The sequence below is a fragment of the Aureobasidium melanogenum genome, assembly GCF_000721775.1.
Source record: "Aureobasidium melanogenum CBS 110374 unplaced genomic scaffold scaffold_9, whole genome shotgun sequence".
NCBI lineage: Eukaryota > Fungi > Ascomycota > Dothideomycetes > Dothideales > Saccotheciaceae > Aureobasidium > Aureobasidium melanogenum.
The window spans coordinates 582,478-603,862 of NW_024470061.1; the positions used below are offsets into that span (position 1 = coordinate 582,478).

Consider the following 21,385-nt stretch of genomic DNA (forward strand, 5'->3'; position numbering starts at 1 on the left):
GTTTACCCAAAGCTTGGGAATGGCGAGCGTCATTGATATCATCAGATATGTGCCAGACTTGCTCGAGTTGTTTCATATAACGTCTAGACTCTTGCATGTTTTCTTTTCGATATTGGGCAAGGACTCCGCTGATTTCTGATTTATCGTCCTGCGTGAAGGCATTCTTCTTATGTTTGACGTACGCATATGCAAATGCAGCCCGTTCGTGAAGCACCGATGGTTCAACAATCCTATCAATCTCTCTGAGTGACAGGATCTGGTGACGTCTCCTAAGGCCCTGAGCTCTCAACTCTTTTGCAATCATGTTGGCTTTGGTTCTGGTATGACTCGCGCGTCTTGCGATGCGTATTGAGGTTTGCCAGAAGAGCTGTTGATATGCTGGCTGCTCCGAAATCCAATCGGCTTCGAGAGCCTCTAGTTGTAACGAAGAGAACACGCGAAGTGTTTGTAGAAGGCTTTTGCATGCCGAGAGAACCTTCAACTGTGTTCTGTAAAAGTTGATCGTTGGTCCCATTGCAGAGGTATCGCTTGTTTGCGCCATCGATGCTTTGAGTTTACGACTCCAGAATAGCATTCGCGCAACCACTGCCCCATTGATTTCGGCGATAGGACGATCCATCTCGTACAAATCAATTGCCGAAGCTCTCGATGCCGCGGTAAGCTCTGGAGACCCCAACTTTGGATCCATACCGAAACGAGTTGCACGAAGAATTCGTCGATAATCATGTTGTCGCGCTTTGATCACGTCAAACTTTTCTCGCAAATCTTCGAGTCGAGTGGTGTATTCTGAGTGTGCTCTACTAGCCTCAAGACCGGAATGCTGAAGATACCCCTTGACTTGATCAAAGATACTGTTGCGGTGCTGCAGACGCTGTTCAAGTTGATGGATCACTCTCCGTCGCAAGGTATCTCGCTCCCGGGGATCTTGAGTCGTCTTTTGAACCTGCTCACCAGCTTCCCAAATTCGGAACTGGTCTCCGCCCTTGCTCGTCACTTCAAAAGAACGTGTAGACTGCAGAGCTTTGTCCCAATAGGCGATCTCACGATTATACCATGCATCTTGACGTGGCAAAAGTTCTGTCCCATCCAAAATTGCGGCAGTCTTTGTGACACCAATATGGACCCAAGCTCGGAAAGTGTTGTAATCCTTGCGGAGCAGTTTTCGAGCGGCTTTTTCTTTTTTCTCTCGCTCGCGTAAACGTAAAGCGTTCTCGAAATGACGGTCGGCAGCTCGGCGCTGTTGCTGTTTGGCGGCGTCTTTCTCTTTTTCCAGCTCTTTCTTTACTTGGACTAGCTGACGAGAAAGCTCAACCCGTGCGACCTCTTGCTTTCTTACAGTCCCTTGAAGATCAATTCTGTCTTGTTCGAACTTCTTTGATGTTGCCTGCAATCTTTCCCGTGCTTGTAGCTCCAGACGTTGGGCGTCTTGGATGGTACGTACAGATGATTCCTGGAGCTTATCATGGGCCTGACGCAGTTCTTGGTAGTCTTTTCTGTGTTGAGCCAGAGTCGATTCCAGTTTAGAGTTTCTCTGTTCAAGACGTAGTACTTCGTCAAACACTGAGGCACGGCTTTCTATAGATCCGACCCTCTGCTCTTTGATCCTCGAATATGGCTCTTTTGGTTGGGCTACAGGTCTCTCAGCGCTTGTGATGCCTTCTGGTACAGCCACGTCATCTACTGCAGGAGCAGGACCAGGGTCTGAAACTGGGCGGACTGGATTTTGTGGAGAATTGGAAGGAGCGCTAGCTTGCGTCGTTCGCTCAAGAGGCGGGACAGAAGTATGCGAAGTGCTTTGCGACTCTTGATGGGGAGGCGGTGCAGCAGGGCCTTGATCAGACACAGGGTGGGCTTGGCTTGGAGGAGGAGATGGAGCAGCCGTGTTTGAGGCAGCGGTATCTTCTGGAGGCACAGAGGAGCTGGGTGGCGGCCTGACTACAATGGACGGCCTACGTATCTGTGGTTCGAAGATTGCATTGGGAGAGCTCGAAGGAGATATAGTCCTTCCACGCAGGTACGGATTGGAACTCAAGTTGTTGGTGTAGTCATTCTTGTTAGAAGAGGCAATTTCCCGGCCCCTATACACCAGCGGCTTAGCGACATTGGACTTCTGATCAGTCGGCTTGGATCGAAAGGGAGCGACGGGTCTGGGTTTGGATGAGGCATAGCGCTTCTGGGACGCAGGCTGAGAAGAAGAATAGATCGAGGCACTAGGCCGGCTGATGTGACGGCGCACACTAGAAGCAGCTAATGCTATCGGCAAGGTAGTACTACGGGTACTGTCGAGGGTTGAAGGCGAAAGTGAGACAGAGATGGTGCCTTCAGTGGCATGGCGGGCGGCGGGGCGCGTAAGAGCATGTCGAGACGAAGTGTAGAGTGAGGACTGGTGAGAAGATGCTACGGCCCGACCTGCGGATTGCATTTCACCTCCATGTCCAGACAGCCAAGTGCTGAAATAGATGAATGGCCGTACAGGTCGTCGTGTCGACTAGGTAAGCGCACTCGCCGCTCATGCTTTTGTCATGACCGAAGCTCGAAATATCGGCCACGATCGTCCGAGCGCTTGTCGAAAGCGTCACTCCCGGCGCGCCAATGCATGTGAACATCCACTGACCTGCTTTCGCAAAACATCCTGCCTGCAGAACAACCACATCACCAGAAATGGCTTCTCAATTACTCCCACTAGAGCTCATCGACAAGTGTGTCGGCTCCCGCATTTGGGTCATCATGAAGGGCGACAAGGGTGCGTTGGATATTGCCTGACCGTCTTTGCATCACTTATTGACTATGCCCGCGCAGAGTTCAGTGGCACATTACTCGGCTTTGACGACTTTGTCAGTACGTATTATCTCTTGTGCCTCTGAATGCTGCAATACTGATGTTTCTGCGCCCAGACATGGTCCTTGAGGATGTTACTGAATAGTACGCCAATCCACCAACTCGCTCCCTGCATCTTATCAAAATCTGACTCCTCTCTAGCGACTACACCGGCTCTTCAACCAAAATGTCCAAGATTTTGCTGAATGGAAACAACATCTGCATGGTAAGCATGCCTTGAAGATGCTTGTGTCTGGACTTATACGCTAACAATCTCACCCAGCTCATTCCTGGTGGCATGCCTGAGTAATGAACCTTACGACAACGTATAGCATATGCGTGAACACTTAGCGCCATTGCAAAAGCTGAATAGCAAATCCTGCTGTCTGTCTCGACACCATTTGATGAAAAGACTTGATGAAGCAGAAAAGCTGGCCACGATATTCGATTAGAGCGAATCGCCCGGTCCACGTCTGAACTTCAAGGATTCGCTATTTACGACATGGCGTACAACAGGTATATCGCTGACTTACAACCAAGGCTGAAGCAGCCGTTTGCTTTTATCATACAAGAAGCAGCGCAGACTACCTAATATACATGACTTCCTTCCATTTACATGTCCGAGTTCCTGTTATTCATCTTTCCGCGACATTTATTGCTTCTTCTTCTCCTTGTGCTCCTTCTGCAGAGCCTTCTTCTCATCATGCTTCTTGTCCATCTCTTCAATCTCGTCGGCCTCCTTCTTGTTGGCGTACCATTGGCCCGCCTGCAAAATTAGAACACCAACGAGCAACAGAGCCAAGATGGTGTCGCTGGCAGCCAAGACCTTGAGCGAATCCTCTCTTCCCAGGTAATCACCAGACTCATCGACCTGTCCCTCGGCAAGAGCAGGGTTGCCGTAGATACCTCCAGTGACGACGCGCATGCCCTTGACAATGTTGGCAATGTAGACAGTAACACCACACATGTATAGCACAAGACTGGCACCATCGAAGAGGAGGTTGGCTTCAGACGGTCTGTAGAGCTTGGTAATGAAGCCCAAGAGACCGGTGCCGATGACAATGTGGAGGATGCGCGAGATCAAAGGTGGGGACGCGTGGATGAACTTGAGGTGGTCCTCCAGCATTTGGTAGTAGGGTTCACGCGGGTCCACACCGGGAACGAGTGCCGGGGGTGTAGTCCAGAGGATGTTGTAGTCATATGGGAATGATGCGAAGAGGACTCCCAAGAAGAAGCATGTCGCTGTAACGTAGTGTCAGTCGCGATTGTCTAGCTAAAGATAGCTCTGTGCAGAGAGTGAGATGATCTTACGTCCAACGATCAGAAAAGTCGCAAAAGGCGACATCGTTGCAGGCATCTTGACTAGCTGCGCTCGCGATGTTCGTGTATGAGATGGGTGTGCGATTGGCAGAAGGTGGGATCAAGCAGGTAAGAATATGGAGGAGCTACCTATCTATCGCATCTCTGAAATCATCTCCAACTCGGTCGCAATCAATCCGTGCCAAGCCGCCCCGCGATAGGCCAAAGCCTAGACCTTGAGTTTTCATGTGATTTGACTAATTGATTGCTCTCCTCATCCTTACAACACAAGTCACAAAGGATTTCAGACAAGACTCGATCGATTGCAAAACGTTACTCATGATTGTGCCTTTGATCTGTATGGCTACTTTCATTACTTCTAGTGCATCAGATCTTGATGTAGATCGTCTTCATTTGTGTCCAAAGATCCAGAGATGCCTTGCTGAGATCAACTCCATCACCCGAAGCCTTCCATCCTGAAAAAGGCATATCGGGAGCAGTCGTCATTGGTGAAGTCGTGTTGACACCGACCATACCGCTCTCAAATCTTTTGGCGATTCTCATTGCTCTCGAGATGTCCTTGGTGTACAAGCTCGCGAACAATCCGTACTCACTATCATTGGCTCTCTTCATAACTTCATCCTCATCTTCGAACGTGTTGAAGCAGAGTACGGGGCCGAAAATCTCTTCCTTTGAGACGCGACTGTCGTGATCTGGGTTGCGAATGATTGTGGGCTCGATGAAGTAGCCCTTCTCCGTTTGTCTCTTGCCGCCGAGGACGATTTCTCCACCACTCTCCTTGGCGAGCTCAATGTATTTCAAGACGTTCTCGAACTGTGCCTTGTCGACCTGAGGCTGGTGCATGGCCTCTGGTGAGGAAGGGTCAACGCCTTCTGGTGAGTTCGCAGACATCTTCTTGATAGCTTGAATGAGCTTCTCTTGGAACACGTCTGCTATCGACGAGTGGACGTAGAGTCTGGAAGATGCAATGCAGACCTGTCCGGTCAAGGCAATGATGCTGATAGCTGCCGCAGGAATGGCTGCTTCCAGATTGGCGTCATCAAAGATGATGAGTGGAGATTTGCCGCCGAGCTCGAGTGATACTCGCTTGAGGTTCGACTTGGCTGCAGCTTCCTTGATGAGACGACCAGTTCTAGCAGATCCGGTGAAGCCAATCTTGCGGATCTTCATGTGGGATGCCATTGCTGCACCTGCCGGGTTGCCGTAGCCACTCAAGACGTTGAAGACACCAGGTGGGAATCCAGCTTCCTTGACCAGTCTGGCTAGCACAAGTGCGGTGAGAGGTGACTTCTCAGATGACTTGAGCACAAGCGTGTTACCTCCGATCAATGCTGGACCCATCTTGAAGATAGCCGCCAAGATGGGGACATTCCAGGGTACGATCGCACCACAGACACCATATGGCTGACGGATGACCATGTTGACATGACCGGGCATAGCCAAAGATGTAGCACCATTCAGATCCGATGCAAGGCCAGCGAACATCCTCAACCCCTTTGCTCCAACAGCGTTCTCCCCTGGTGGATATTGTCAGCTTTGCTCTTTATATTGATCCGAATTCATTGACGGGACTTACTGTATCGAGAAGCAAGCTGTCCAGTCTCTTTGGACTCCAACTCTGCAAGCTCAGGACCAGCAGCCTCCAACAGATCTGCCAACTTGTAGTAGTATTCTGCACGAGCGATCGCGCCCATTTCTTCCCAAGCCGGCAATGCAGCTTCGGCTGCATCAACAGCTTTGTCGACATCTTCTGGCAGTGCCTCGTAGACACTTGCTACCTTCTCTTCGCTGTATGGATTGAAGACATCGAACGTCTTGCCGCTAATGGACTCGACAAATTCATTGTTGATGAAGAGGCGTGTTTCGATCTTGCCGGAGGTCTTCGCTCCCTCATGGACGGGCATTGCTGTTGGAGACATGATTGCAAAATATGTATGAATGTGCCTCTTTGAATTGATGACATTAGTCGTCCTTTTATATCCCTTTTGCACCATGCACTTGTGTCTCCTTGAGCTCCATCTGGTACGTCGGTGGCATTTTGTACATGCAGATCTTACTCAGCGGTATGCTCTTACCCCACTCGTGAGACACGGTTGCTTGGATCCTTCGCAGAACGTGCATGTTTCTGATATTGGACGCCGACAGATGGATAGGCCTATCAAGGGAGTCAGGGTCTTACTCCACGCAAACTAAGCTTTCTTGGGCATGTTTGCCGCAAGGTGGTTCAGGAGATCTGCATCTTGCTCGGCGACCACTTTTGCTGATCCTTTCTCAATCTGACAACGTCGCTTATGATTGTCAGATGCCTAAATCCTTTTGACGCACTGCCTCAGTTAACTGTGGAATGTTCCTACCCACTAGATCCTCGACCTTGTATCTGCTGCTTCTGATCGACATGAAGGATGAAGTGCTGACGAAGCGGCAAGTTTCAGTTCTGCCGTCTTATTGAACTAGGTACGTACATGTCAATGCACGCTTGCGGAAGAACACTCATCATGGTCACCGGTCAGGCTTGGAATCCAGGATTACTGTATGTGCATGTCTAGCGCAAAGCATACTGATCCAGTCATGAAAAGCGCAAGGGTATCATATTAACATAGGCTAATATCATTGATATACTGCCTAGGTGATGTACTTCCCATTTTGACCAAGCTGTTTTAACGAGATGCATGTTTTCCCAATGTACACCGTGCTAATGCTTCTCATCCAATCCATGTTCCAATATTCCATGACCCGACTCCTATGCGGCAGCAGGGAGACCGTTTGCTGTTCCAGGCCAGGGAACAGCACCACCAGGTGAGTCGGGCAGACGTGCAGTCAGGACCTCAACACCGGTCTCTGTCACGAGCAGAGTGTGTTCGAATTGAGCAGAGCGCTTGCCATCAACAGTGACACTGGTCCAGTTGTCAGGCCATGTTCGGTCCTTGTGGGTTCCGAGACAGATCATGGGCTCAATGGTAAAGCACATGCCGGGCTTGGCCATGCCAATGGCCTTGTTCTTGGCGTAGTGAGGGACGTTGGGTGCGCAGTGGAACAAAGTGTTAATCCCGTGACCGCAGTAAGTCTTGACTGTACTACAACCTCTGTCCTCGGCATGCTTTGCGATGACAGGGCCGTACTCTCTGAAGAGGGTGTTGGGCTTTGCGATCTTGATGGCCTCATCGAGACACTCGCGGGCAGTCTCGACAACACGAACGGAATCAGGGTCGGCGAGGGCCTTGTCGCCAACATAGTAGGTTTCGTTAATATCGCCGTGGAATCCTCCGTGGTACAGAGTAACGTCGATGTTGATGATGTCTCCATCCTTGAGGACACGCTGATCGGGGATACCGTGGCAGATGGACTCGTTGACTGAAGTGCAGACAGACTTTGGGAAGTGGCAGTAGTTCAGAGGCGAGGGGTATGACTGAGACGGGTTAGCTCAGCGCGATGGGACCAGGATGTGAAGTGTCTTACGTCTCTTTCAATACAGGCATTGTGGACGACCTCGTCAATGTAGTCGGTAGTGACACCGGGCTTAGCGGCACGAGCAGCGATATCGAGGACCTCACGTGCTAGTCTGCAGACCTTGCGCATGCCTTCTTGCTGGGCCTTGTCGAGGATGGTGATCTTGTTGCGACCAACGAAGACCTGCTCGGAGCGCGGGATACCATCTTTGGCGTAGTCGGGGCGTGGGATGTGTTCGGGGACCTTGCGCTTGGGCGACAGAGGGTAGACGGGTCTGAGGTCGCCGGTGAAAGGGAAGGTAGGGAAGGGGTTGTGTGTGCCGGTTGCTGGGTCAGGTTCAGAAATGACACTCGGAGCAAATATGGAACGGAGAGGGTTACTCGTTGACTTGTGCTTCTTCTTGTGCTCGCTCTGGTGACTGTTAGTGGCCATGCCGGCGGGCTGTGGGATGCTGTCGACTTACATACCCAGTTGCGCTTGAAGCAGTCGTTGCTGCAGAAGAAGCTGGCCATGCCCTGCTTTTGGCAGGTGGGACATTGCAGCGAGCCTGCCTCGTTATTGCAGTCGGCGCCTTCGCACACGCGCTTGTCTTCGCTCGCCATCTTCTTTGTTGCGATGTGGTCCAGATGAGTCCTTGAAGTGAGAACCTGGGTCTGAGTGTGTTTTTGTGTTGTCCTCGAGTCGCGTCGGGTCAAGAAGTAGCGAGTGAATGGTATGCAGATCTGATGAAATGCCCCTCCACTTTTTTGCTGTTTGACAAACACGAGATGAGCGCCCTGCGACTCCGCTGACCGGCGCCGCCTTCCGCCCCGGCTGCCGGGCCGTGCGTCTTCGTGCCCTTTCGATGATGCTATGCATTTCAAAGCATCGCCCGTGACATTGTTCTATATCTGCTGCTGATTGCCTGCCTTTTTTCCCCTGCTATCAAAGATAACAATGTCAAAGCAAAAGACTGTCATTGTCGGTGCCGGTCCTGTCGGTGCTCTTGCAGCTCTTTACGCTGCTGGCCGTGGCCATGAGGTAGAGGTTTATGAACTACGAGGAGGTATGTCTCGATCTCTATATTGTCTCTTTCTCTACGCTCCAAACTCCGGTCTCGACCACTGGTTCTGAACTTGGAGTAACCACATATCATGAGAATTTTCTGACATGCCGCTCAGATCTTAGAGACCCAGCCACTGTTCCACTTAATTTTACCAAGTCGATCAACTTGGCTCTATCAGAGCGAGGCATTAATGGACTGAAGAAGGCAAACGTTCCTGGTCTGATTGACTCAGTACTGGAGGAGACTATTCCCATGCATGGCCGCATGATTCACGGTGCAAAACAAGGAGAAATCTACGAAGAATCCCAGAACTACGATATCTATGGAAGAGTACATAAACCTGAATTTCTTTGGTCGGTTCGATTCACTAACTGTGTCTGCAGGCTATTCGTGCGGTGGACAGAGCGGGCCTCAACAAGCGCCTTCTCGATGAATTGGACAAGATGCCCAACGTCAAGCTGCTGTTCAATCACAAGCTGGTAGGTGCTGATTTCAAGAAGAACAAGGCTTGGTTCGAGAGGCGCGACGAAGGTGTGCGACAAGACCACGCTCAGAACCCAACTCAAGGCAAAGAGGCTTCTCACGCCTCTACCGAAATCGAGGTGCCGTTTGACTTCATGATCGGTGCCGATGGCGCTCACTCTGCTGTCCGTTACCACTTGATGAAGTTCACACGCATGTCATACCAGCAAGAGTATATTGATACGCTCTGGTGTGAGTTCCACATGGAGCCATCAGCAACAAACGACTTCCAGATCTCGCCTAACCATCTACACATCTGGCCAGGCGGTGAATTCATGTTCATCGCTATCCCATCTCTGGACAAATCTTTCACCTCGACACTTTTCTTGCCCGCCAGTATTTTCGCCGAGCTAGACAAGAACCCTTCGTCCTTGGTAGACTTCTTCAACAAGAACTTCCCTGGTGTGGCAGGCAAGCTCATCCCCGAGGCCGAATTGCAGAAGCAATACAAGGAGAACCCGCATCTACCACTCATCAGCATCAAGTGTTCACCATACCACTTTGGCTCTTCTGCCGTCATCTTGGGCGATTCAGCACATGCCATGGTTCCTTTCTACGGTCAAGGCATGAACGCAGGTCTCGAAGACGTGCGCGTACTCTTCGAACATCTAGACGAAAACGGTCAAGACGCCACTGGTCGCGCCAAAGCACTTGCCGACTACTCTAGCAATCGCGCGCCCGACGCAGCAGCCATCAACGACCTCGCTCTCCGCAACTACCAAGAGATGCGCGCAGATGTGGTCTCACCACTCTATCGATTGCGCAAGTGGATCGAGGAGAAGATGACTGTCTACTTCCCCTCCGCCGGTTTCGCAACGCAATACTCTCGTGTCAGTTTCGGTAACATGCGCTACTCGGAAGTGGAGAGGCTGGCCCAGAAGCAAGGCAACATCCTGCTGGGTGGTATGGCAGGATTTGTCGCGCTCATGATTCCAGCAATGGGTTATGCCAGCTGGGCCATCTGGAGATGGAACCGCGCATCACACGCTTCTAGACTTTCTGTCAAAGGCATTGCAGGTCTGGGCGGTATCACCGAGAGAATCGGAAGAATCTTCACCTAGAAGAGGGCTATGTTGATGAATGTATGATGTGATGCTAAAAGACGAAAAAGCAGATTTGTATGATTTTGTATACTTGTACCTAGACACGTATAATTCAACTCCTCTCACGAGATATGCACAAGACTATTCTCAAATCTATCCAACATAATCTATTTACTCAACGCCTTCTCCTTAATCAACCACGCACTAGCAGCAGCGCCAGCCACAAGCCCAATCTCCAGTCCAAACGCAGCACGCGTACTCTGTGCATAGCACGCTCTAACAAGCGCCTTGACACCAGGCTCCAGGGTATTGATATACGCCAAACTTTCTCTGACACGCTCTGCAATCTCAGCGGCTGCATCACCGTTGCTGAGTACAGCTGCGAGACGGTCACGCAGGGCTTGGTTGGCAAGAGTGGCAGACATGGAAACGCCGAATACAGAGCCTAAGCTGCGGAAGAGGTAGGAGCAGGCGGTGGCGACTGCTTGATCGTCGCGAGAGGCGTTCGCAATGAGACCAATCAAAGTTGAAGTGACACCGATACCATTGCTGAAGCCGCAGATACACATGCCGGCAATTATTCCAAGAGTACTGTTGGCAACCAATCCCGAGAAGAGGAAGACAAAGGTCATTCCAATAACCAAGCAAGTATATGCAATGACAGTCAGGTAGTAAAACTTGCCTGTACGCTGCATATAGAAGCCGCCAAAAAGACTGCCACTAACACCTGCAATGATACCTGGAATCAAGCGGACACCAGCTTCAGTTGCAGTAAGGCCATCGACAGCCTGGAAGTACAGCGGAATGTAGAACAAAGCTGCAAGCCAACCAGAGAAAGAGAAAAAGTTGCAAAGATAGCATGCAAACAACGAACGGTTGAAGATAATGTGACCGGGTGCAAAAGGTTCTTTCGCAACTTTCATCTCAACCAGGACGAAGAGGATGAAAAGTGGAATACTGAGACTGATGGAAATGATGGTGATCTTGGCCTTCCATGAGACGTTGCTACCTCTATCGAGGGCAAGTAGGAGGGTGAAAACAGCACCAATAAGGATAGCGGCACCCAGGAAGTCGATACGGCGGAGTTTCTGCTTCCAGTCGGTTTGCTCTCTCTTGGGCAGCTTCAAGACCAGACCCACAACAACAAAGGCGAGAATGCACAGCGGCACTTGACCAAGGAAGGCCCAACGCCAGCCGATCGAATCTGCAAGAATACCGCCCAATGGGGCTCCAGTTCCGGCTCCGGTCGCGTAGATGATATTGACATAGCCCTGCCACTTGCCGCGCTCACGAAGAGGTACAGCATCAGACATGAGAATAGAAACAACAGTCGTCATACCGCCGCCACCAATGCCAGCAAAAGCTCTTGCAGCAATAAGCTGGTTCATATCTTGAGCCATACCACAGAACAAACAGCCCAGACCAAAAACAGCATATGCAAACAACAAGCAACTCTTTCTGCCAAAGATATCCGACATCTTTCCATACAGCGGTTGGAAACTCGTCAAAGTCAAAAAGTAGGCAGTCGCAATCCAAGAAACGTTGTTGAGTGCCTTGAGCTCACTACCAATCTTGCCGTAGCTGGACACAATGATGGTTTGGTCGGCCGCAGATAGAAGAACTCCAATTGTCAAAGCTGGAAATATAACTTTCATCTTCTTCCTCATCTCCGGTTGGCCCTCATACTGTTTCTGTCTTTCTTCTAGGCTGGTCTGTCGTTCTAGGTCTCCGCCATCCTCCTCTTCTCCGATGACTCCATTGGCAATGGCACTATCGGGAGCAATACCGTCGCTGGGATCGATGGGTTTCGGTGCTTGTTTCCCTAGCAATGGCGATGTCTCGCTCGGTTGCTCTGTACGAGCTTCATCTTCGGTCGTCATGTTGAGTGTATGAATAGTTCAGGCTCGCGGGTTCGAGATATCGGCCTTAGTGGAGATAAAGCTGGAGATGGAGAAAACTGTATGACGATCGCTGTCGCGTGCGGGCTTTGCATCGACGTACAGCACGAGAATGTGAAGAATATAACAGTCCTTCTTGGGAATCTTAAATGAAAGACAAGATAAAAGGAAGATACACCTGAACAGAAAGATTATCCAAGGGCTTGCTCACCGTACTTGTGTGTTGCGCCAATGGATCCCTCGGCCGCAAAGTGGACCCTTCGGCTATCGCTTCCGCCTATCAACTTCCTTTTTGGTATCTTTTCGGCCATGCTCGCCTGCCCGACCATAAGCTTAACACTCAACGACTAGGACTTGGTACAGCAACGTCTTACAGGGAGTTGAACAATATATCATGTAGGTATATACATTGTCGTCGTGTATAAGATTACAGTTGACCAAGCCGGCGCTGCTACACCTTGGCTGCTCAGCTTGCAAGAGGAATATCGTCAAGCTCCTTGCGCATGAAAAGGCGTGCCTGCTCCAAGCCTTCTTTAACGACTTCCGTCCTATTCACATATCCAATCCTAACATAGCCCTTGAACTCCTCGCCAAAACAGTCTCCAGGGAGGAACATGACACCAGTCTTCTCCTGCAACTGCTTGCAGAATTCTCTCGCGTCGATTGGCTGTCCGTCTCGACTGAACTTGATGAATGCAGTTGTGCCTGCCACTGGCTTGACCCAAGAACAGTATTCGTCATGCTTGATGACGAATCTTTCCAGCAATTCTAGATTGGTGCGTGCAAGAGCAATGTTTCTGCCTAGCAAGCTGTGTATACAGTTTTGATCGAGAGCAAATGCGGCGATCTGTTGATCCAAGACTCCGACACTGATGGTGGTGTAATCGCGAGCTTCGGCACACTTTTCAATGATATCTCGGTTTCGCGAGGCAATCCAGCCAGTCCTAATTCCAGCCAGAGAGTAGGCCTTTGAAAGCGAACCTGTAACGATAGTGTTCTCATAGCCCATCGATAAGATAGAAGGAGGGAACTCGTTCTCGGCAGGAGTGATGCCGTGGAAAAGAGGTCGGTATACCTCGTCTGAGAGGATGGTGATATTCTTCTCCATGGCCAAGTCAATAACATTCTGCAGCAGCGACTTTTTGAGCACGGCACCACTAGGGTTGTTCGGATTGCTAGAGAGGTTAGTAAGAAAGAAGAATACTATGGTCGGTCATTTCACTCACTTCAAGATGATCAACTTGGTGTTAGACTTGATCATAGCCTTTAGCTCCTCAAAGTCAGGTTCCCATTGCTTCTCTGGCGTAGCCTTCCAGAGCTCCACCTCGGCGCCCAAAGATGCAGGATAATCATACAACTGCTGATACGTAGGATAGTGGCAGATGACATGGTCACCAGGGCCGACCAGAGTATAAAGTACAAGAGCATTCGAGGCAATAGCACCAGGTTGGATCAAGATGTTCTCTTGAGGCAATGGGTTGCTTGTTCTAGAAGAATAGAGCCTGGCAAGGTTCGAACGCAACTTCTCGTTGCCTCGAATCTCTCCATAGTTGAGGATTGCGGACAGATCCACTATCTCGGCGCTTTTGTTCTCTGATAGCTCACGTAGTTCGTTGACTGACACAGAAGCAGCACATGTCTCGGCGATGTTGTACTTTGCAGTCGTTTCATATGCATCCATCCACTAATTGTGTTAGCTAAAGACATCCTTTGTACAGGTGAGTATGACCATCTCTCTGATGTACTCGATATACAGGGATCTGACACATACTGACCTGCTCAACTGCAAAAGGCTTGACATGGACCATGATGGGCAACCGGAAGTGAATTAGAGGATGAAGTTTGTAGGATCAACGATATGCTACAACAAAATGATGCCAATCAATGCACAAGAGATGCAAAAGATCCTTCAGAACTCTGACTTTGTTACAAAAGAAGTAGTCATCAATCCTAGGGCGTACTGAAATGCTTAAGGACAACATGTTAATGGCCGAGAGCGGGGACACTTCCTCCGAAACATCGGCAACTTTAGCCGAGCAAGACCGCCAAATCTTCGACATGTCGACATCTCGACGGCCATGCGAGTATCGTAAAGCGACTCGTCGCAGAGAACAACAACATTCGTACAGCAACATCCCTCAGTCATGTTCGCACAAACAACTCGCTCGCTGCTCCGCGCAGCCCCAGTCGTCCGCAGTCCTCTCTCCGTGTGCGCGCGCACCGCTTTCAGCACCTCCTCATCCAACTCGCTCATCTCGAGAATGTCGCAAATGTCGCTCGCCAGACCCGTCGCATCGCCTACAAAGAGCTTGGTTGCTTTCCAACAAACAAGAGGAATGAAGGTCCGAAGTTCCGTCAAGAAGCTATGCGATGGTTGCAAGGTACGGAACAGTCGCAGCAGATCATGCTGAGAGACAAAGATGCGAGACTAGTAGAAAGAGAATGATATACTGATACGGGCATTGCAGAGTGTACGCAGAAAGGGCGGAAAATACGTCTACATCATCTGCAGCAAGAACCCCAAGCACAAGCAGAGGTACGGCCCTTTGCACGATTCATACCGGCAACATCAGACTGACAGTCTTGCAGACAAGGTTGATAGGAGTCGAGGAAGAAGACTACACTGTACAATAACTGGCATACCCTTTTCTGCATACCTGGTGGTGGCGTTACAAATGGATTCTTTAGGGCTTTTACAACTTTACCTCCATCCATGAGCCATGCAATATCGTCACGTTGTGAAGAAATCTCAGGTGACTTGTTTCGGTCGCTGCGATACATACCAGCGATCAAAGTCTCTGACTCTGGTCACGTCTTATCTCTGTGACCGTAGCATTTATGATTCTCATTCGGCTGCCAGTTCATTCAGCCTTCAGATGCTCAAAACATAGAATACTGCATTGTTTAGCACGTTCGAAATTCGGCAGTGTTCATGATTGTACATCTTGGGTATCTCTTAGAAATTTCAATCCTCAGCAGACCGTCAATGCACTGATGGCGCCGTTATGCATCACCTCGAACATCAGGCCAGGGAACTTGTAGAGTTTCGTGTTTCGTAGCCATTGCTCGTCTCCGTTCTCGTCCTTCTTCTCACGCTCCCAGCCATCTTGACCATTGACGAACTCCATGTCATCTTCCAAGTCGAATTCGCCGTTGATGAGGATAGCAGATCCAGTCATACTGTCTGTGTCGCCGCCCCAACTGCGTACAATGACCATGCCCTCCGACATGTCTGAAGCAGGCCAAATATGAGAGAAGCTTTTCACTAGTGTCTGGTGGAAAGACGGGAACAGTGATTCGGACGTAATGAGTGTCTCACAAGAGGGTATATAATTGAGAGACCACCTGCTCCTACGATGACGATTGAAGGGATAGGAGCCTGGGATATTGCCGTGGAAGATTATTTGCGTGACTGTGAGGTGTCCATCAATCGCTGTCAAATTCGATTGAGGAGCCCCACTGGCCTCGTCTGCACCTTTGGGTAGGAAAGATATATCAGTTGGTGGGCCTAGTAAAATGTCGAACCCGTGCTCGAAGTAACAGTAGTATTGTTGCTCGCTAGCTTCGCTAGCTTCGGCACCATTTGTCTCTTCGTCTTCATCAAAATCGGTCTCATACGTGTCGGTATTGGTGGATGAGTAGCTAGAAGGATACGAGCCGTACGAATTGTTGGGCCTGCACGAAACGGCCGCTCTTGGTTTAGGATATGTTTGCTGTTCTTTCTCGTCGCTCAGGGAGGATCGTGGCATTACAGCATCTGGTGGACCCAGTTCTGTGATCAGATCTTGTGGCGTGGTCTGGCTCAAGATAATGGGGGTCTTTGATCCGGAACGTCGCAACAGCTCGACTCTTCCTGCCCCGTATACATTCACGTGTTCGACCTCGTCAGCAGGGCCTTCTTTTGGGCGTCCTAGCAGCGAGGAGCTCCGAGGATTAGTCGGAATGCGGGTAAAGAGATCCTTCCGGACTTCAGGCCAGAACCGGCCCTCGTAGATTGCCATGGCTGTTGCTGGCGATGCTGAGGCGGTAAGCATAGCTGCGTAGTCCTTGTCCGGGCTGTAGGACGAGACGGGAACAGGGAAGGTAATAGATAAGCCTGGCCATGAGAGGACATAGAGGCCCATATTGGAAGCGTCTTGCAGACGAATGTATTCGCCAGGATATGTAGGACCAAACAGCTGGTAGACCTTCTTATAGGTCAGATAGCTTTGGCCATTTGCTAGAGACTGTAGGGGAACAAGCTCTCCACCCTTGAAGGTGAAGAGCATACGAGTGAAGTCGGTGATCTCGATTAGACGTAGACGTTGGTCTGGGGCATCGAAGCGAAGTCTGAAGCCGTTCTTAGGAAGGCTGACGATGATAGTCGTCTTGAGAGGGGTATCGGAGGAAAAGGTGAGATCGATCTTGGGAAAGGTGCGCGTGTCGTTCTTGAGCTTGGTCAAAACATCAAACAAGGAAGCACCCAAGACTGCGCAACAAGGTCAGCTTGGAGATGGGGTATAGCGTGCAGGCAGCGGTGAAAGATACCCATGAAGCCCAGTGAGTGGGCGGCTCGGAAAGGAAGCGATGCAGGCTCTGCCATGGCTGGTATATGTAGCTGATACGATTTGTAGGGTAGGATAATGGGTCAGAGGTAGAGAGGATTGTCGGGCAGGTGTGGTATGTTGACGTCTTGTCGGCGCGTCATGTGCCAGTAGTCTTGGTCATTCGGGTGCAGCAGCGTTCCGTGGGCAGAAGTGCAGCGTCCAAGACCTTTCACGAGATGGTTCCCATGCGGCAGGCGCACGATGTCGAATAAGTCGGACAAGCTCCAAGCTAATCAGGATGATGCTCGTACAGGGCAGGAACAACAACCCTGATGGAGACGAGGGGCTCGCCGGGAGCATGTGATTGACACTGGCCGGAGTTTGCGGCGTTTGGACGACCCACACCTCACGCTAAGCATTCCACTGTTTATGGTTTTTGTTTGTAAACACTGGCACCGCGAACCCGTCACACCACTAACGACTCTGTCGATATATCTTAACCCTCTGCCATGTCGGCGCCCACCAGACCAGGGCTGGCCGTCAAGCGACCAACAATGCGTCCACCGACCTCTATGCGTCCGCCGCCCTCGCGCGCCCAAACCGCTACACCCAGTCTCAGCGGAAGACCCTCAGAAATGCCGACATCACCAGCACAATCTGTCCAGGGCGGAAAGAGAAAAGAACGCGATTTCGATCAGGACCAGGATCACGAAACAAACATCAATGTAGTTGTGCGCTGCAGAGGTCGCAATGACCGCGAGCTGCGCGAGAACAGCGGCGTCGTTGTCAAGACTGATGGTGTCAAGGGCAAGAACGTCGAACTCTCCATGGGTCCGAGTGCTCTCAGCAACAAGACATATCAGTTCGACAAGGTCTTTTCACCTGCTGCAGATCAGGCCATGCTTTTTGACGACGTTGTCGAACCTATCCTAGACGAGGTGAGAGAGTCCGTCCACATTTCATCATCTTTGCAAATTTCTGACTTCTCAGGTTCTCGGCGGTTTCAACTGTACCATTTTCGCATACGGCCAAACAGGCACTGGAAAGACATACACCATGTCCGGCGACATCACCGATATGCAACCTCTACCCGACGCCGCTGGTATCATCCCAAGAGTCCTGTATTCATTATTCAACAAGCTGGGCGAGGACACCGAAAGCTCCGTCAAATGTTCATTTATCGAGCTCTACAACGAGGAGTTACGCGACCTTCTGTCTTCCGAGGACAATGCAAAATTGAAGATTTACGACGATAATAGCAAGAAGGGTCAAACAACCACTTTGGTACAAGGCATGGAGGAGTCACATATCAAGTCAGCATCAAAAGGCCTCGAGCTACTTAGGAACGGCAGTCACAAGAGACAGGTTGCCGCCACAAAGTGCAACGATCTCAGTTCTCGCAGTCACACTGTTTTCACAATCACCGTCTATATGAAACGCGCCACCGAAACCGGAGAGGACTTTGTCAGCGCTGGAAAATTGAACTTGGTTGATCTGGCGGGTAGTGAGAATATTCAACGCAGTGGCGCTGAGAACAAGCGTGCTGCAGAAGCTGGTCTCATCAACAAGAGTTTGCTCACTCTAGGTCGCGTTATCAACGCACTGGTTGAGAAAAGCTCTCATATCCCATACAGAGAGTCCAAACTCACTCGTCTTCTGCAAGACTCTCTTGGAGGACGTACCAAAACTTGCATCATTGCCACACTTTCCCCTGCAAAGAGCAATTTGGAAGAAACGATATCTACTCTGGACTATGCTTTCCGCGCAAAGAACATCCGCAACAAACCCCAAATCAACCAGATGGTCACCAAGAAAACTCTGCTGAAAGAGTTCACCATGGAGATTGAGAAGTTGAAGAGCGAACTTATCGCGACCCGTCAGCGCAACGGTGTCTATCTCACTCAGGAAGCCTTCGAAGAAATCACCGTTGAGAGCGAGTCAAGACGTATCCTTTGTGATGAACAGAAAGACAAGATTGAGACGATGGAGACCAACTTGCGCAACAAGGTTCAGGAACTGTTCAGTCTGACCACTAACTTCAATGGACTGAAAAAAGAAAATGAGCAAGCAAAATTGATGCTTGACGGAACCAAGAGCCTGCTCGAGAAGACCGAAGTCGTGCTTACTCACACGAAGCGTAGTCTGACTGAGGAAACATTCATCAGGAAGGCTCACCAGAAGACTGAATCAAAACTCGCTGGTATTGGAGAAGATCTGCTTGCAACTCTGTCTTCCACTACGGCAGACATCTCCGGCCTTCACTCAAAGATTCAAAGAAAGGCGGACTTGCAGTCGCTCAATCGTGAGAACTGGACTTCATCAAAAAGCAGAGTCACAAATTCAACCAGCACGGTCGAGGAAAGAGTTGAGGCTCTCAGACAACGCCAGGAACAGCTTCTCACATCGATGTCCACGAGAATGCAGGGTTTCGTGGCGGACGAGCTGCAAGAGCTTCAACAGTCTCAGAGGTTCCTGCAAGAGAAGGCCGAAGCATTCCAGAGATCTGAGAAGGAAGTCAACATTCAGACCGCCAAAGCCAGAGACGACGTCAATGAAGTACTTGAGGAGATTAAGACCCTCCGTGAGGACGTGAAGCAGAATGTCGGAAATGGTTTGAACGACCTGTCCGCTGCTGCTCAACGTATCACTGCTGGCATCTCCACTGAGCTTGAGAACTTCCACACTCAGCTTCACGCATCATATGTTTCGCTAGGCCGAGAGTTCAAATCAATCTTCGATGATGTCGTCAAGCAATTGAGCGAGCAACAAGCTGAGTCTGAACGCTTGCGACAACAGATCCTGACCGCCAACTCAACATTTATGGAAGCTGGGAAAGAGTCTCGCCAAACGTTCGAAGAAGCTATGGAAGAGGAGCGTCGTCGTGCTGCTGCCGATCGTGAGAAGATGCTGTCACAAATCAGCTCTCTGATCCAATCTTCCGCTGAAGCTCAGGAGCGCAGGATCACCGAACATATTGCGCACGCATCTAAGCGCATTAAGACTTCGGAGGATGACTACAGTGTCGCGCGTGAAACCTACAACGAGAATTCTGATGCCTTAGCTGCAAAGTCGAAGTCTCTGGTCGATTCATGTGTACGCTCGCGCGAAAACGTCAAGGCACAGATCAAGGGAGACTGGAACGCAGCCAACGACCAGACCGAGAAAATTAAAGCTACTGCGGAAGCCGTCCATGGCGAGACAGTGCGTATTGTCGACACACAGATGTCGAACATGGACACCCAACTTATCTCCCTCGACGAGATTGTGTCTCGTATTCGTGCCCAGAACGACACTCATCACACCGCCCACACGGCATCCCTCGCTCAACTCTCGAGCGATGTACAGCTATCATATTCGAACATCGGAACACACATGGAGACATCTTACACGCGCACACAAGGACTCGATACCGATATGCAGAGTCGCACTGCAGATCTTGCATCTACCCTACCAGAGCTCAGCTCATCTGGTGAAATTGTTCAGACCTTACATACTCTGCGTGACGAGATGAATACTTCTGAGCTCACCGAATACGTTCCCACTGGTCAGACTCCGGCGAAGGTCGCCTACAGCTACCCTACTACCTTACCACGAACCGCCAACCACGAATCTTTGCTTGAGCGACTACGCAATGGTATCTCTTCCATCGAAGAGAGCCCGGTCAAAGAGTCACAAATTCGTAGCAGTCCCAAGAAGCGTGATGGTCAATCGCCTTCGAAGGGCATCATTTACACAGACAGCCCTGCAGATGACAATATCGATGCCTCGTCTGATGCGACAGTCAACAGCGATGCCGCCCGCAACCGCCCTCAAAGCTTGCCTGGACAGGGTGGACTACGAGAGATCGATGTCAACGTCAACGCAGCTTCGCTGCCCCTCTCTACCGAGCATCCTGAATCCAGAATTGGTGTGCTCAAGAGAGGCAACACCATGCCTCAACTGGATGCCAGTGCTAAAGTCGACAGCAAGTTGCCTATGAAGCGACCAACTCGTATGACGGCTGGCTTGGTTGCTGAAGGTAGAGAGAACCTTGGTGCCGCTGGTGGAGCAGGAACCAGACGATTGAGACCTCGTGGTAGTGACTGAGGCCCTGGTTGATTTCTTGTTCTTTATGTTGATGCACTCTTTCCACTGTACACATTTTTCGTATCGTCGTCTTTCTTGTTGGTCTTTGAGCTAGGATTGGAAAGGTTGGCGTTTACACATTAGTGGAGCATTCTGCGGTGTCTGGATCGATTTGTTCTTGCCTGTTGGTGGCATTGTCAATAAGAATCTCATTTGTTACGAGCAAAGAATTTCAAGCAATTGATTTCGTGAACAGTGATTGCCAACTTTGAATGAGACTTCAAGTTGTTGAAGTGTCTTGGGTTGTCACGAGGTGCGCTTTGGCAACATCACTCCCGAGCAAAGAACGATGCTGGACACGCCAGTGCACCAGATTTCGGCTTGATCAGACAAGACATGCAACTCATTGAGCTCTCACAGCGCGGCTAAAAGCATCGGCAGAAACCCAGAGCAGTCAGCATAGTCGGTTGAAAGTAATGTGTTCCAAGAACATCCCAAGTTTCTTGTGGTCTTGGATTGTGGTTGGCGAAAGGTTTGATACTGCACTATACTCATCCATTGAGCCTCTCTTGAGATGTTGAGTAGCAGACTCGCAATCGATTTGTACCTAGACAATCACCAATTCTCGAAATATAAGATTGCTTGATAGCTGCTTTCTAGACTGAACTGTGGTTGTAGTCTACAGATTGTGTGACAAAGTTT

General features: G+C 50.2%; 10 protein-coding genes across 10 annotated transcripts; 4 read left to right on the forward strand and 6 right to left on the reverse strand.

Annotated features, from left to right (window-relative positions):
• Positions 1-2,661: 2,661 nt before the first annotated feature.
• M437DRAFT_47409 (like-Sm ribonucleoprotein) lies at positions 2,662-3,127 on the forward strand (the record flags this gene model as incomplete). Its single annotated transcript, XM_041021445.1, has 5 exons — positions 2,662-2,743; positions 2,800-2,838; positions 2,895-2,922; positions 2,980-3,043; positions 3,101-3,127. 5 exons carry the CDS (start codon positions 2,662-2,664, stop codon positions 3,125-3,127), a joined length of 240 nt encoding a protein of 79 aa, XP_040880263.1.
• Positions 3,128-3,469: 342 nt separating this feature from the next.
• M437DRAFT_47521 (secretory component protein-like protein shr3) lies at positions 3,470-4,162 on the reverse strand (the record flags this gene model as incomplete). The annotated part of the gene is made up of 2 exons (XM_041021468.1): positions 3,470-4,059; positions 4,129-4,162. 2 exons carry the CDS (start codon positions 4,160-4,162, stop codon positions 3,470-3,472), a joined length of 624 nt encoding a protein of 207 aa, XP_040880264.1.
• Positions 4,163-4,503: 341 nt separating this feature from the next.
• Positions 4,504-6,041, reverse strand: M437DRAFT_75120 (aldehyde dehydrogenase; the record flags this gene model as incomplete). The annotated part of the gene is made up of 2 exons (XM_041026360.1): positions 4,504-5,654; positions 5,714-6,041. The coding sequence occupies 2 exons, from the start codon at positions 6,039-6,041 to the stop codon at positions 4,504-4,506; spliced, it is 1,479 nt and encodes a 492-aa protein (XP_040880265.1).
• An 836-nt stretch (positions 6,042-6,877) lies between these two features.
• M437DRAFT_47875 (methionine aminopeptidase 1A) lies at positions 6,878-8,186 on the reverse strand (the record flags this gene model as incomplete). Its single annotated transcript, XM_041021546.1, has 3 exons — positions 6,878-7,543; positions 7,594-7,995; positions 8,052-8,186. 3 exons carry the CDS (start codon positions 8,184-8,186, stop codon positions 6,878-6,880), a joined length of 1,203 nt encoding a protein of 400 aa, XP_040880266.1.
• A 334-nt stretch (positions 8,187-8,520) lies between these two features.
• M437DRAFT_65832 (kynurenine 3-monooxygenase) lies at positions 8,521-10,212 on the forward strand (the record flags this gene model as incomplete). The annotated part of the gene is made up of 3 exons (XM_041024643.1): positions 8,521-8,629; positions 8,745-8,959; positions 9,013-10,212. The coding sequence occupies 3 exons, from the start codon at positions 8,521-8,523 to the stop codon at positions 10,210-10,212; spliced, it is 1,524 nt and encodes a 507-aa protein (XP_040880267.1).
• Positions 10,213-10,361: 149 nt separating this feature from the next.
• Positions 10,362-12,074, reverse strand: M437DRAFT_84272 (MFS multidrug transporter; the record flags this gene model as incomplete). Its single annotated transcript, XM_041028076.1, has 1 exon — positions 10,362-12,074. The coding sequence occupies one exon, from the start codon at positions 12,072-12,074 to the stop codon at positions 10,362-10,364; it is 1,713 nt and encodes a 570-aa protein (XP_040880268.1).
• Positions 12,075-12,558: 484 nt separating this feature from the next.
• Positions 12,559-13,900, reverse strand: M437DRAFT_47524 (PLP-dependent transferase; the record flags this gene model as incomplete). The annotated part of the gene is made up of 3 exons (XM_041021469.1): positions 12,559-13,267; positions 13,319-13,776; positions 13,868-13,900. 3 exons carry the CDS (start codon positions 13,898-13,900, stop codon positions 12,559-12,561), a joined length of 1,200 nt encoding a protein of 399 aa, XP_040880269.1.
• A 336-nt stretch (positions 13,901-14,236) lies between these two features.
• On the forward strand, positions 14,237-14,691 carry M437DRAFT_84274 (uncharacterized protein; the record flags this gene model as incomplete). Its single annotated transcript, XM_041028077.1, has 3 exons — positions 14,237-14,473; positions 14,561-14,628; positions 14,682-14,691. The coding sequence occupies 3 exons, from the start codon at positions 14,237-14,239 to the stop codon at positions 14,689-14,691; spliced, it is 315 nt and encodes a 104-aa protein (XP_040880270.1).
• Positions 14,692-15,064: 373 nt separating this feature from the next.
• Positions 15,065-16,674, reverse strand: M437DRAFT_65835 (UPF0183-domain-containing protein; the record flags this gene model as incomplete). Its single annotated transcript, XM_041024644.1, has 2 exons — positions 15,065-16,560; positions 16,620-16,674. The coding sequence occupies 2 exons, from the start codon at positions 16,672-16,674 to the stop codon at positions 15,065-15,067; spliced, it is 1,551 nt and encodes a 516-aa protein (XP_040880271.1).
• A 498-nt stretch (positions 16,675-17,172) lies between these two features.
• M437DRAFT_47780 (kinesin-domain-containing protein) lies at positions 17,173-20,704 on the forward strand (the record flags this gene model as incomplete). The annotated part of the gene is made up of 2 exons (XM_041021525.1): positions 17,173-17,556; positions 17,609-20,704. 2 exons carry the CDS (start codon positions 17,173-17,175, stop codon positions 20,702-20,704), a joined length of 3,480 nt encoding a protein of 1,159 aa, XP_040880272.1.
• Between the last annotated feature and the right edge of the window lie 681 nt (positions 20,705-21,385).